Source organism: Cyprinodon tularosa, unplaced genomic scaffold, assembly GCF_016077235.1.
Source record: "Cyprinodon tularosa strain WSP-4 unplaced genomic scaffold, ASM1607723v1 ctg86, whole genome shotgun sequence".
Classification (NCBI taxonomy): domain Eukaryota; kingdom Metazoa; phylum Chordata; class Actinopteri; order Cyprinodontiformes; family Cyprinodontidae; genus Cyprinodon; species Cyprinodon tularosa.
Genome location: NW_024039629.1, coordinates 1380159 through 1394452, shown reverse-complemented (window position 1 = coordinate 1394452; position 14294 = coordinate 1380159). Strand labels below are relative to the sequence as shown.

Here is a 14294-nt window from a genome sequence, read left to right as displayed (position 1 = left end):
TGAGTCACAGGACACATTCAGTGAGGAATCTTACCCTCACAAGTTGAGATTTTGAGAAGGAAAGCCTGCATGGCGTATCAACATGCACTAAGTGATGTATATTGACGTAAAAGATTATTTAATGTATCACAATTCAAGCTAATACTTAGGTGAAGACTTACACAGTGTTTCTTCTGTGATCTTTTGCTTATTCAGCCAAGTTAATGATTTACCTTTATGGTCAGAATTAATAAAAATACAGTCTGCATCCAGTTAATGCTAGAGATGTAAGCTTGATGGAGGAAAGCATAAAGTACAGATATACAGTAGTAATTTCCCCACTTTCCTTGATTCACTTTCCTACAATTCATTTTCAAACATCAATCTCTGTAATAAAATATTATTTCTGTCATTATTTTAGGACATTAAGATCTAAAGAGAAGCACCATCTCCTGGTCAGACCCTGTAATTCAGTGAAAAGGTGGAGTCAGAGTTAAAAAAAATATACACGCCCAGGAGAAGGAGGGGGTCACTCCACTGGCTGGAAATTGGAGGGGATTTTGCTGGGAGTTGCAGGGAAGTGGGCTGCCATTCAGAGGGACCATTTTGGATGGCTGCTACTGTAGCAGTTTGTTTCCTGTTTTGTTTGAATGGATGATTTAAGCAGAAACTTGTAATCAACAGTGCAACCAAGGTACAAATAAGCTATAGATTTCAGGCAGTGGTTAGATAATTTGTCAGATATAAAGACATGAACTCAACAGTTGGGAGGTTTCTGAACTCAGTCAAGGGGTTAAACTTATAACTAGTAAAATGAGAAGGAATATCCAATTAGAACTGAGTATAATCCCACTTGCTTTACATGACTGCAGATCATCTGTAAAAGAGAGAGAAGAAGCATTGTAAAGTAATCATTAACAACAATGTTTCATTTACAAGCTTTAATTTCTTCTTTTAGAATAATTTTCAAAACTAAAATTCTTATAGAACCCAAAACTTTGTTAAAAACTATTTACAATACAGGGTGTTTTTATCTTTAACACAAAGCAAAAAAAAATGACTCAAAACAGTTAAAAGAGGCTTATCAAGTTCCATCTACTTAGCTCTTTAGGTGTATTTAAAGTTGCTAGAGATTTTCTTTATGGCTATTTCTAAAAATCAGTGTTTAAATAAATGTAGATATGTTAGTTAATGTCCTCGATTTACTTGCTTTTAGGTCTTCACACTAGCTGATTATTAACCAATAGATAAACTGTCAAAGAAACATGCTGTTTCACAAGTACTAACAGTCAATCATTAACGACAGAACCTTAAGATGACTTGGTATGCAATTTTATAAAAAGATTAAATTAAATGTTCATCATAAAATCATCTATAATGTATATAAGAATGTATACTTCAGAATCTTTAGTCAGTATGTGAAAGGCTATGAAATCAAATTTCAATAAAAGTTAAATAATATACACAGTTCTTTAAAAAAAATCTGTGTTTTTTGATTCACTTAGATGTTTTTCTGCAAATCACTATATTAATCTTAATCTGTCTTATGTTGGGAAAAAAAGCTATTAATAGCAGTGATTAGAAAATATATATATTGGTTAATTTGAGAACTATTCACCGAGTCTGATATTAAGAGTTTCAAGACAAATCAGATCTGCCCAATTTTGTTTTGAGTTGCAGACCTGTAACATATCTCTTTTGGAGGTCTCAGCAAAATGTTAAAAACTAACGATGTAGAATAATAGGCAAACTTGTGTGTCTTACCAGAGGTCTTCTGGATTTGAGGCAGCAATTTGTTCCAGAGATGACATTCTTTAGCTCTCATCATGCTCCTTTGTTCTGGATGATTGTAGTTCAAAGTTATGTACTTCTGACTTTCAGATGTAAACTCCGGCCACGCAGCTCCATCAAGCCCTGGATTCCTGAAAAGTATGAATGAGAAATAAAAAACTATCATTGAGTTGTCTTTTGGTTTCTATAATAACTAAATAAGAGTCTTTTTAGCTTACCCAGTCCGCGCAAAGTTAGCCCAGTGCTTCATAAACTTCTTGGTCATGTTTACTTCATTCTTTGTGTATCCAAGGGAAGCATCCAGAGGCATTCCAAAGACAAATTCTATCTCGTAGCTGTGCATTACTCCCATCCAGTCTGGCCAGGGATTTGTGGATGACATGTGGTCAAAGAAATACAGAAGGGTCTTACCCCCACCTTGTGAGTACCTAAAAAGTCATAAAAAGTTAACAAATATTAAAAACTGCTGAAATATTTTATATTATAATACATAATATAACTGAGATTAAACTGTTGTAAGTCAGTTTACTTGATAATGTTTCCTTGCAGCAAATTTTATTGCTGCAAGGAAAAATATTAATGCATAATTCCAGTTACAATAATTCAGGTGACAATTTTAGTTCACATCAAGACTCAAGCAGCAAATCTGACATTTGAAACCCTTAAGTCTAAAACAGAACTCAAGAACGCAGACCACATCTCACTGATACAACATGCATTATACATTATCTCATGTTACTAAAAAAGTGTTTATTTTTGTTTTCATCTGAGTCGACATCGTCATTCCAAGTCCTCTTAACTCAGTGTCTCACATGTTTAGTAAGTTTCCCTACCTCCGTACACCTGAATTATATAACAAATTATATAAGAAATAAATGAACAATTAACAGACCTCTGCACCTCTGATGGCTGCCAATGGGGGAATGCAATCATTTGTTTCAAGGGTACAAGAGCAAAAACATTTCTAAAACATGCAGATCACAGAGGCTGCAGACAAAATAAGAATTAAAGACCCATGTTTTGGGGTATCATTACAATATTATATTTCCGTTAATTGTGCAGATTTCCGCTAATTAAATCTTGACATTTAAAGAAAGCATATTGGAAACTGGCAATAAGAAATATTACCTTTTAATCTCAAAATTAGGGCCTAATAAAATGTATGTTTAATACATGTTTGAAGGTTCAAGTTTTCAGTAGGTACTTTTTATCTGACAAGCAAGCTACAGCAGAATGCATGATCCAATTGAATAATCATTACTGTATTTGAATGGGTAAATTGGTAAGGAACCTGTACAGGTCAAGTAAGGATATTAATTAAAGAAGCCGCCCATAGAATCACTGGATGACCTGCAAAGGAGAATAATCTGTGATAGCATACACTTGTTCTGTATTGCAGTATTCTGTCACGTCACAAATCTTCAAAACAACACTTTTGGAACTTACTATCCTGCCATTTATATCATATAAACCGTGAAACATACCTCTGAGCAAAGTCAAGCACAGGACAAACAAGCAGCTGATCTCCAACCAGACTACCAAGCGAGTCCCGGTTTTTCATTCCATTGTCCTCATCAGTCCAATCAGTGTAGTGAAAAACAGCTGCTTCTTTAGCGTTATGACTTGCATCCACCATTGCTATTGGTATGCCTTTCAGAAAGTCATTCCTGCTGATTAGACTCTGGCCAGTGAGGCTGAAACCAGGCATTCCATAAAGAAGAAAGTAGGTCCCTTCATCCTTATTTAGACCTATCATCAGGTCCTTCTTTGGAAGATTACTACTGTCAAGCATCACCTACAGTACAGACAAGAAAAGACGAGATTAAAATACTTGGGTATGAATGTTATATAAAGAATTACATGAAATGTTTTTGTTTTGCCAGCCATGAGTTTCTTGACTTAAACACACAGCTGTCAGACATTTTGTTGATATTTTTTTTTTTTATGAAACTGTTTTTTTAATTAAAATTAAGGGGGGAAACTCCTTTAGTTTTGTTACTAAATAGCTAGTAATCTAAAATATGATCCAGTAATTGCATACAGTAAATCATTGTTTCCACCACATCACATACAATGAATTAATGGATTAGTTCTAAAGTTTTAAAGTTAGTTTAAAGCTAGTTTTAAAGTTGTTGTTTTTTTTTTTCAATATAGTAACTTTCAGGTATAAAAAGAACTTCCAGCCTTGCACCCCCTCACAAATTTTTTTTCTTTAGCTTTTTATTTCTTTGTTTTGATTGTAATATTTTTTGGCATCTGGCCATCTCTGGGTACAAATATGTATACAACACATACTTTTTTAGATGGGATATATAAAAAATAAACAAAAACAATAGCACCTACAGTAGGTAAATGAAAGCATCGATTCTAGCTAAATTGATCTTATTTCATCCCTATAAGAACGTATTTTAAACTGTTGCTAGGAAGACAAAAGGCAGTGATCACGTCTGTAACTGGTAAGCACTATAGATAATCAAAAGGGCCTGTCCTACCTAACACAGGATTGTCAAGAAAAACAGTAAAAAAAACGAACTTTACCATGTCATTTCTTTAAGTGAGCGGGTTTTATAGTCAAAATATAGTTCAGCTTGTAAGAACCACCAGTCAAAGCTAAGCCCAGATAATTGAGTTGCAGAGTTAGCCAAACTGATTGGGGAGCTGTTGCCTGCCATGTTTGAGATATAAGCTTCAGCAAGAAAAGTAGCAGTTTATTTGCTTACTACCATAAAATTTCAACAAAAAGTTTGTATTATATTCTTTAAACAAAACCTACAGCACCAGAAAAAATAGAGATAGAAATAGATGGTTATCAAGAGACTTTTGAGCTCTCCTACAAGCCTTGCTTCAAAACGGAATCAGGATGATGAAGTAATCATGATGTTTTTTTTGTTAGTAAGGTTTTTTTTTTTTTTCTTACATAAATAGCTTACTGTATTCATGTCTTCTGAAGGAGGTATTTCCTGGAGTTATGTCCTGTTCCTGCCCTGGTAATTATGAGAGCAACCTTTAAGTAAACAGCTCTGGACTGGGCAACTAAAATGTTCAAAGACCTCCCTGGATAGAGGGGAAAAGCATGAGTGTCAAGTTATTTTCTTTGAAATAATGATGAAACTTGCAGTAAAATTTCCTGATTGTTAGTTTTATCTGTTAAACAAAGATATTTTGAACACTATGTTTATTCTCCTCCCCACACCTACTTCTCCTTTTTGTTTCCGAGTAATTAGTTTCCTTCCACAATTCAAAAGGTTGCTGGTAAATTAATTTGCAAACTCTATAAGAAATTGAAAGCTCTGAACTGACTGATTTTATTATAAAATATATGTTGGATTGTTTCAGGCTTCCGGTTATGTGCTATCTGTAAGTTGTGTGCTTCTTTTGCTAATATTATGGGAAATGTATAGGTTATATGTCCAAAATTCAGGTGCTACTGCTTTTTCTTTTCAACATCAGCAAGTTTCCTCTTATCTCAGTTTTTCCATGAGAGAGGGTGATGGGTTCTTGGATATCCAGTTTTTGCTGGTTTTTAACAGTAGTTGACCAAACCCTTCAAATGGCAACTTGATATAGAACTTATTACAAATCTGGGTATTCTGTTTTTAAAAGGCACAGTATTTATATGTAGCTATTTTCAGTTTTAAACAAAACTATTAACACAGACATATATAATAGAGACTTACTTCAACTTCATCTGGTAAGAACTCCCCATCAACAATTGGGCCAAAAGGTAAGGACAGTAATGAGGGCTGTGGAATAACTTCATATTGCTTGACTGAGATCTTGTGAGGATCAGCTTGTTGCAGACAGGTTTCCAGATGAGCTGAATGATCCGTAGGACAATCTAGCTTTTTTGCTAGCATTAAAGACCTGGTTGGTAGCAGAGGAGGCCAATAAAAAAATTAGAAAAATGGGCACCAAGGGAGTAAGGCACTTTAATGTAAAGCAACTATTTGCAACTGAAGTGGAGGTAGAGAGAGTCGTCACTTTTAAAACATTTGGTTTTTAAAATACAAATAGTGCTCAACAGTCCACCTAGCTGTAAAGTTTCGCTTATGGTTCATGTAAATTTGCTGGACTAAAAATAACTAAAAGTGATTGGGAAAGATTACCATCCTCTCTCATTCCTTACAGTATAAACAAATTATGCAACCATTTTAATGAATTACAAAGATGCTTGCCAGCCAGTTAAGAGCCAGTTTTTTTTTCTGATAATGTGCCTGTATGACACTTGCCCATTTGTCCCATTCTATTTTTTTTAACAAGCAAACAAAAAAAAGATCACAATCCCTCCATTAATCTCTCACAGTGCTAAGGGTTGCCATTTTCACAATATGACTCAAAAGACTCAAAAGTCATGTTAAAAATTAAAATGTGCAACTTTGTTTTTTGGTTAAAAAAAAAAAACAACAAAAATATAGAAGACGCTTAAGATTATTAAGACCAATTGAGATGCTGTGACAGAGTCTTAAATATGTAACTGGCGCTAAAAAAAGAAGAGTGGACAAAATTAAACCCAAGGATGCCATAATCATCACTTACAGTATCAGCATTTTATACAGCAATTGTCATGATTCCTGGGACTATTGCTGGTCTGATTCAACACATTAGTTCCCATGCTCAACTAACTATATCACCAGCTCTCAGACCAATCACTAGTGCAAGAATATTATGATCCACCTGTGAGTTTTATGCAGCATTCTGTTCCCTCCTGTCTGCCTGCATGATTCTGAGTTTATTCTGCCCCTGATTCTCTGAGCCTGCCTGAACCCTATTGGACCTATCATAGTGTGTTTTTGGATCGCTGACCTGTTTTGTGTGCCCTGACCACTCTCTTGGTTTTTTCCTTGCATTGTCTCTGGATCTCAGATCACCTGGCTTTGATTCTAGACCAGCTATCGAATTCTGAACTCTGGTTTGCCCCCTTGATCATTCTGCCTGTGCCTGCTCTCTGATCTGATCCTGTGCATTTCCCTGGACCAACAATTAGCTATCAAAGAAGGGTTCCTCAAAATCAGCTGGACAGATTCTGGAATCCTCTGAGGGTTCTCCAGTGATGTCACACGCCAACCGGCATCTTTGGAAATACTCAAACTTTGTTCTCAAACCCTGAGAATGTTAGTGATAATTCAACAAAAAAGATTTCTCCCCCTGTTTCTGTCTGGTAAACTGGTCAGTTTCCTTCAAGGTTTCTTGTTGCTGTTTCTGGTGAATCCCTTTTGACCTGTGGGAGTTTCACAGTCCAGTAAAACTTTTAAACGACCCTTGTTGTTCTGTTTGAATCAAGCTTGATTTTAAAGCAAACATTTCAGGGTAACAAAAAAACCACAAAAAAAAAAGGAAATTAAGTTTTAAGCAGGTTGGAAACTTTATTTCAAGCCTATTTATTCTGTATTCAAGATGCTATTTTTTTTTTTTTTTGACAACCACTGCGCTTTATAGGGCTGGCTTTCTGGAAACCAAATTAATATGCATTCTCATTCATTCTTTATTTCTATCTTTCATTCAAAGCCAGGTGTCATACCTTACAACCTGATCAAGATGGCTTATCAGCATTAGACTACTTTAATGCTGACTATTTTATATCCATATGACATTTTAATAGGTAACAATAACAGTTCACTGAAATTCAGGTAATTTTCTATCTGGAGTAGCCTAGATAATATGACTTAATACATAAATCGCAATACCTGTCCCAGGCTTCCCACTGGCTTATTTTGGCCCATGGTGCATTAGGGGAGCCACTCTGCATCACAGCCCTTTGAAAGAGGCTGTGGCTGCCTGGAGAGAGCAGGTGGAAACCCACTGACGCGGACCCTGCACTTTCACCAAATATTGTTACCTGGAAACATGAATACACAAGATTAGTTTAACAGTTTACACAATGTTTCCCTCATACTTTAGAAACAATAATGGCAAAATAATTTTACCTTGGAAGGATCACCTCCAAATGCAGCAATGTTACTGGCTACCCATTTGAGTGCCAAACGCTGATCTAGTAGGCCTGCATTTCCCCGTAAGTATTTGTTGTCTGGAAGACTCAAAAAGCCAAATGCTCCCACTCTATAAATAATGATCACAATAATAAAAAGTCTTAAAAACATTCAACAAACATATTGATTTGTTACTTTAAACACAATGTTGCTGCTACTTTTGGCTTTTACACGGACTGTTGATCATTTTTACTGATAAAGCAATGTGAGGGAAACCTTTTTGAAAATGTATTGCTAAAAAGACAATTATGTCCAAAAAGATTGGTGCAAACATGAAAAATGTATCAGAATTCAAATTGAAAAAGGGGATTAAAGAAAGCCAATGATGAATATGTGACTATAGATGTTAATTCTATCTTTATCTAAGATGGCGCCATGGACGGCTGACTGAGTGTGTTGGTACTCTTTGGTTTTGTTTTACAATTTAACTCTGGTTTTAGCGATGATTCCTGGACCCCTTTCATCTCCAGACCTCCTGTTTTACATTTACACACAGTTCAAAAGTCTAATGTGTATATATTATATGGCTATATACTATCATTGGATATGGTTTAATGTATGCTTTATATTGTATATAGCTATAGATTATATATATATATATATATATATATATATATATATATATAATTTGTCTGTACCATCAACACCAAGTGTAATTCCTCGTACCGTTTGTTATCTAATTCTTGCTCTCAAGTTAAAGTTTAACTTTTAAAACTGAATGTTTAAGTGGCAGACATAAAATGTGAGATAAACAGTTAAGCAGTGACGTGCGGTCAGGGGAGGCAGGTGAGGCAGTGCCTCACCAGCCATCATGGAAAGAAAGAAAATATATAATCATAAAGTAATTTAAATTGTTATATTCATCCGGTGGTTTGTACTAAAAAATATTCATTTTTCATGTAGCTTCACCAATTTCGATTTTTATTTGTTCAAAATCGCTGAATTTTCTTATTTTCCCATTCAAATGCTTGGAAGCGATGCTGGTGAGGCAGCAGCGAGCTCTGCCTCACCTTGGATTGCGCAACCCCTGGCTCTGCGCTGGCTGCAAAGCGGAGAGAGCATGTTGCTGTACGGCGTCAATAAAATGGTTTAAACAAATGTAATATGTGAACTTATTTCTAATAATTTGGCTTATGTATATAATGTACAGAGCTTTTTGTCACCAACTGTGTTTGTGTAACGTGTTTCGTGTAATGAGCGATTATAAACGGCAGAGAACAAGTTCGAGGTGAGGCAGGCAGTTCTCTTGCCTCATGGCAGGGGGTGCTCAAGAGACTGAAAACATAAGGCAGGAACAGGACGGATCAAGGAAGGCTTTCTTCCCTGGCAGTGATCTCCATTGAGACAGAGAGACTTTTAAAACTGAAGGAAGATAAGGAGGACTTCTATTCATTTATAAGTAAAGGTAAGACAGTAATAACATTTATTTTGTTTTGTTTTTTAAGGAAATGTGTGTTTTGTGAGCTACAGTTTGTATGTGTAAGGATGCAGAAGTGAAACATAACCTGTAAACTGCTGTCAATCTATGCATCTATTTGCAAATCTGATTCTGATGACGTCAGTGCCTCACCAGCTATGAACCTCACCGCACGTCACTGCAGTTAAGCAAGGTCAAACAAATGAATTGCCTTTTTCTCGGAAGCAATGTTTCCTCTATTCTAGACTTCTGTCTTGTTTTTTTTTAGGTGACTCCCATGTTTGAACTAATGAGTCATTGGACTGCAGTTCTGGAAAACTGGATTTTGCTAAGATAATGTCTTCCCTAGATGCAATTGTTTTTTTCTGAGTAAAAACACATCAAAAATCCAAAAGTGTCACAATGACTATGATTGGATAACATTAATAATTTCAGCTGAAAGTAATTCTAACCTATAGTTCATCGATACAACAACAACACCTTCAGCTTTACTCAGGAAGTGGGCTTGGTACAAATCCAGGGTGGATGTTCCAGTGACAAAGCCACCACCATAGATCCAAACTAATACAGGAGCAAGGGTCGACGACTGGGTATTGTTGAAATTAGGCGACCATACATTTAAGTACAGACAATCCTCACTCAGGGGTGTGTTTGGATTCCATATCTCTGCACCTATGAACCCTGCAAAAGAAAAAAAAACAACAATATTGTTAACCAGACAAGCTAACAGCTTTGTCTGGACACAGGATAAGATTATCTGAGATAAGTCCCTTCCCCTGAAAGCCTGTACACTGATATGAAATTGTTAATATTTACCTTTGCGAGAAATAAATGATGTCTTGTAAAAATGTACTATTGCCTTCTTTCTCCCAGTAATTCCACATCTCCCAACCTACCTTGACATTTTTTCTTTATTCTTGTTCAAATCATATTTTAAGATCATCTTTATTCTAACAGGGGCACAAGTTGGCAAATTAAATAACTGATTAAGCCATTACCTTTTTTAACTGTTATATGTGATTGTGCATAAAAATAAAATATTTCATTTTCTCAGTTTATTACCTGAACAATCAACCATAGTAATCCAATCCTAATCTGAATGAATTATATGGTAATATTAGGACCTTGTCAAGGTTATAGAAAGACAAAAACACCCAACATCTCTATTCGTAGTCCACTTGCAAAGGGAGTGAATGCACAAGAGGAGCTTCCTGCTTGGAACCATAGAGGTAACCATGTTACAATGTGATTCACTAGTCGAAAGCCGAATTTAAACATGTATTCTTGTGTTTTTATTGATAATTATTGTTATATTAATCCGTATGTCCTCAGAGCCAGTTTCCCAAGGACCTCCTGAAGGAGGTGTCCAGACAAGCCCCACCAGAAGGAGACCCATGGGACGACTCCGGACACGCTGGAGAGAATATGTCTCTCGGCTGGACTGGGAGCACCTAAGGATTCCCCAGCAAAGCTGGAGGAAGTGTCTGTGGAGAGGGAAGCTTGTGAGACTCTACTGAGACCGCTGCCCCAGCAACCTGGTCCCAGAGAAAGCTAGAGACGACGAGTACGGGTATTATCCCATACTTTAGTAACTTTGTTTGGGTAAATCTAAAGTCAGAAGGACTTTTAGATAACACATGTCACATGCAAACAATCCTTGAGTGAAATATTATGCTCTTGGGTCTTATAAGGTTTATTTGCTAAATTTATTCTATTTTTAAAGACGCAACTGAAACAAAGTGTTAATTTATTGTTCTTACATGTTGTAATCTTACAGTCACAAATGTCAACAAATTGTTTTGTATAGACTAGCTCATCACAGTGAAGTGGTATAAAAAAACGTAAGTTTTTTTGGAGATTCACTAAAAAATAAAAATGTAAAATAGAGGATGGAATTTTGCTCAGCTCTTTGACTCAGTCTCATCTTCTGCAACCTCAACCACACATCTTGAGGGATAGGTCTCTAAAAGCTTTGCATATTGAGAGATACTTCTTTTTTTAAAGTTTGCCCTAACACTTTGTAGTTTAGTTTAAGAATTACAGGGTGAATGCATTTTTTAAGAGGGAGAGTGATAAATGTGGTTAGGGGTTTTAAAATTGTACATTTAAGATTTTATCCACTGCAGTTGTATCAAATTCAGAATTTATTGTTTGCTTCAGCTTAATCAACTTCTTATATCTGAGCCCCTACATTTCCCTCTACATTTTCAACAGGGGAAGACCTTGTAGATCTGTTATTTGTAATAACCTATGTTTCTGAAATATAAATTAAAGAACACCAACTACTGCAATAATGCCAGAATTTTTGCTGAGAAATGTAACCTAGGGTTCAATATAAACAAAGGCGGTTCAATGAAACTTATTTCTACAATAGGTATCTTGATTTGTGTATATAGGAGTCATACCTGGATAGGTTGTATCTGGCAACTGGTAGCAGGAGTTAGGTAATTCCTTGGCCTCTTTCACACCTTCCCATTTCTCTACTGGCTCTGGTGCTCGGAATCTCAGTTTTCCAAGAGGCGGCTTTGCATATGGAATCCCAAGGAATGCTCGAACTTCGCCATTTGGAACAGACAAGAGCTTTCCTTGGACTTTCCCATGTGTAGTGCTGATTACAAGGTTATCTTGAGAGGCAAATGTTGCAGTCAGAATGGAAAACAGCAAAATCCAAATTGGAAACATTTGTATTCCAAAAGGTTATAGGAAATCTTGGAAGGACAAAGCAAGAAACAAGAAGACTTTATTATACATTCAAGGATTAACATTTTACAAATTAAAAGTAGGCTATTTACATTGATTAAAAAGTCAAAGAAATACTGGTAATATATATATATATATATATATATATATATATATATATATATATATATATATATATATATATATATATATATATATTGCAGTCACACTACAACAGAGGTGTTAAGTAACAAAACAAAAATACTTCATTACTGTACTTAAGTACGCTTTTTAAGTATCTACACTTTACTCCATTACTTATTTTTCTTTCTACTTCTGACTTCTACTCATTACATTTTCACACAAGTATCTGTACTTTCTATTCCTTACATTTTAAAACAAACGTTATTCCTTACTCTTGGCTTTGGTTTAATGTTTATAAATATTTAATTCACGTCATGTGCGCCATCCAATGCAGGTCATCCATATCTAGTAAAAAACTTGTGTAATTGGATGAGTCATGTAATGCAAACATTTATTGTTTAGCTAAAGGAAATCATCAGAAGCAAGCAGATCTTGGAACTGCAAACGCAAATCGTCTATGTCATGCTACAATGTCGGATTCAGAAACAGATGTCGAAATGTTTGAAAGGTGGAGACGGAGACCAACAAGACCTCCCTCATCCTTGGCCCTATCTCAAAGAATATTTCGAAAAGTCAAAAAAGTGAGCTTTCAATTCATATAGTGACATCTGTTTTTTTGTTTGTTTGTTTATTTTTTTAAGGTTATTTAATACGTTTATACTTTAAGTAGTTTTTGGAGCACATACTTTTTCACTTTTGCTTAAGTAAAGAGGTCAAGTTGATACTTCAACTTTTACCAGAGTGTTCTTAAACTGCAGTATCTACACTAATACTTAAGTAACAAATGTGTGTACTTTTGACACCACTGCACTACAATATTTACCTCAAATACAAACCATTATGCTTTGCATCCCATATAATCAGCACACTGTAAACACTTGTAACTTGGTTTTGAGTAAATGATATTTAATTTTATGGTCTTTTTTTGTACATTAAACAGCTTGCTTTCACTGCCTTCTCGTCCTGCGCAGACAGGGCAGTCTCTCTCTGCGCGCAGTCGATCGCACGCGGCCTGCGTAAAACAGACACATCCGACAGAGATGATCAAACCTGCAGCGCGCTGCTACGTCTACTTCATCTATAATCCGATAGGGGATAATCCCGAGTTCGCGATTAATATTACTGTGCAAGTCACAGGGCTTGCACGAGCTTTTTACATCATGAAAGAGGGAAGTAAAATGAAAAAAACCTATAAAAACCGCGAACAGATGTTCAGACTAAAGAAATAAACGACCAGAAAAACACAAATCGTTTATTTATATAAAGTTTCAGCCATGCCTTACCTTGTCAGTCAGGTAGTTATTAGTTTGTGACTGGAGTGAGTCAATACACAGGCTTAATAAAATGAGGGAGGCGTTTACACCCTCTGTCCAATCCTGCCCCCTTTCCCAGTACACCCCCCATAAATAACTACAAAATCTGCAGCCACGCTTTTAGACACAGTAAATATAAGTTTTGAATTAACCCTGTATGACCTATTATTACTGGGACAAGTATTTATCTTTTCCAAATGAAAAAAAAAATAAATAAATAATATATATATATATATATATATATATATATATATATATATATATATATATATATATATATATATATATATATATATATATATATATATATATATATATAAACCAATAAATAATAAAATAACAAATTAATTTCAAGTTATCAATAAATTGCCCATTTACCATCAATGTAATCCAACAGAACTTTATAGTATAAACACACACAATTTATACTTACCTATAATCAGTTTAAACCTACCCTAGACTACTTTCTTTTAAAATCGCAAAAGGAGCTGATATCCTAATTGTATTTGTCATAAAATTTCAGTATGTTTGACTCTGCAACTGCATCAGCGGGTTAACCTAAAATATTGTGAAATTCCCTTGAAAGACATCCAAGGAAAAAGGAAACGTTCAATTAGTTGTTAGCAAATGGTCAATTTCCTGTTTCCTGCCTAAATCTATTGTTTTGGTACCAGCTAATCTGTGCTTACTTTTTGGGCAGCATGTTACTTATCTATGATGTTGTTTTTAGCTGAATTCTGACGAAGATTTTCTGTCATCCAGGTCATAGTCATTCCGTAAAAGTTTAAAAACAATCCACTGGAATTGGTTTCCAAGATTTGAAGACATTCTTCTTCCCCTCCAGGAGGCTTTCTCAATTCAAATGTCTGGATCCGCGGTGAGCTTGAGGCTTTATATGGACAAGGCCCTGTATTGCTTGGAAACATGCACATTGAAACTGACCAGAGGGTCGTTTGGTTCCATTGTTAGGCTGTAATATCTGAA

General features: G+C 35.4%; 1 protein-coding gene across 1 annotated transcript; it reads right to left on the bottom strand.

Annotated features, from left to right (window-relative positions):
• Positions 1–619: 619 nt before the first annotated feature.
• On the bottom strand, positions 620–13389 carry LOC119775260 (acetylcholinesterase-like). The gene is made up of 10 exons (XM_038273175.1): positions 13281–13389; positions 11580–11882; positions 9627–9855; positions 7695–7827; positions 7455–7606; positions 5448–5634; positions 3255–3565; positions 1989–2198; positions 1744–1901; positions 620–856 (listed from the first exon to the last, which is right to left on the bottom strand). The coding sequence occupies exons 2-10, from the start codon at positions 11854–11856 to the stop codon at positions 765–767; spliced, it is 1749 nt and encodes a 582-aa protein (XP_038129103.1). The 5' UTR covers positions 11857–11882; positions 13281–13389; the 3' UTR covers positions 620–764.
• Positions 13390–14294: the final 905 nt, after the last annotated feature.

What these genes read in the sequence shown, in the direction of transcription:
- LOC119775260 (XM_038273175.1), bottom strand. Translation starts at nt 11,856, where the DNA reads ATGTTTCCAATTTGGATTTTGCTGTTTTCCATTCTGACTGCAACATTT. An exon ending in GCCAGATACAACCTATCCAG is followed by an intron (nt 9,856 to 11,579) that starts GTATGACTCCTA and finishes TTTCTTTTGCAG; the next exon opens with GGTTCATAGGTGCAGAGATA. An exon ending in GCTAACTTTGCGCGGACTGG is followed by an intron (nt 1,902 to 1,988) that starts GTAAGCTAAAAA and finishes CATACTTTTCAG; the next exon opens with GAATCCAGGGCTTGATGGAG.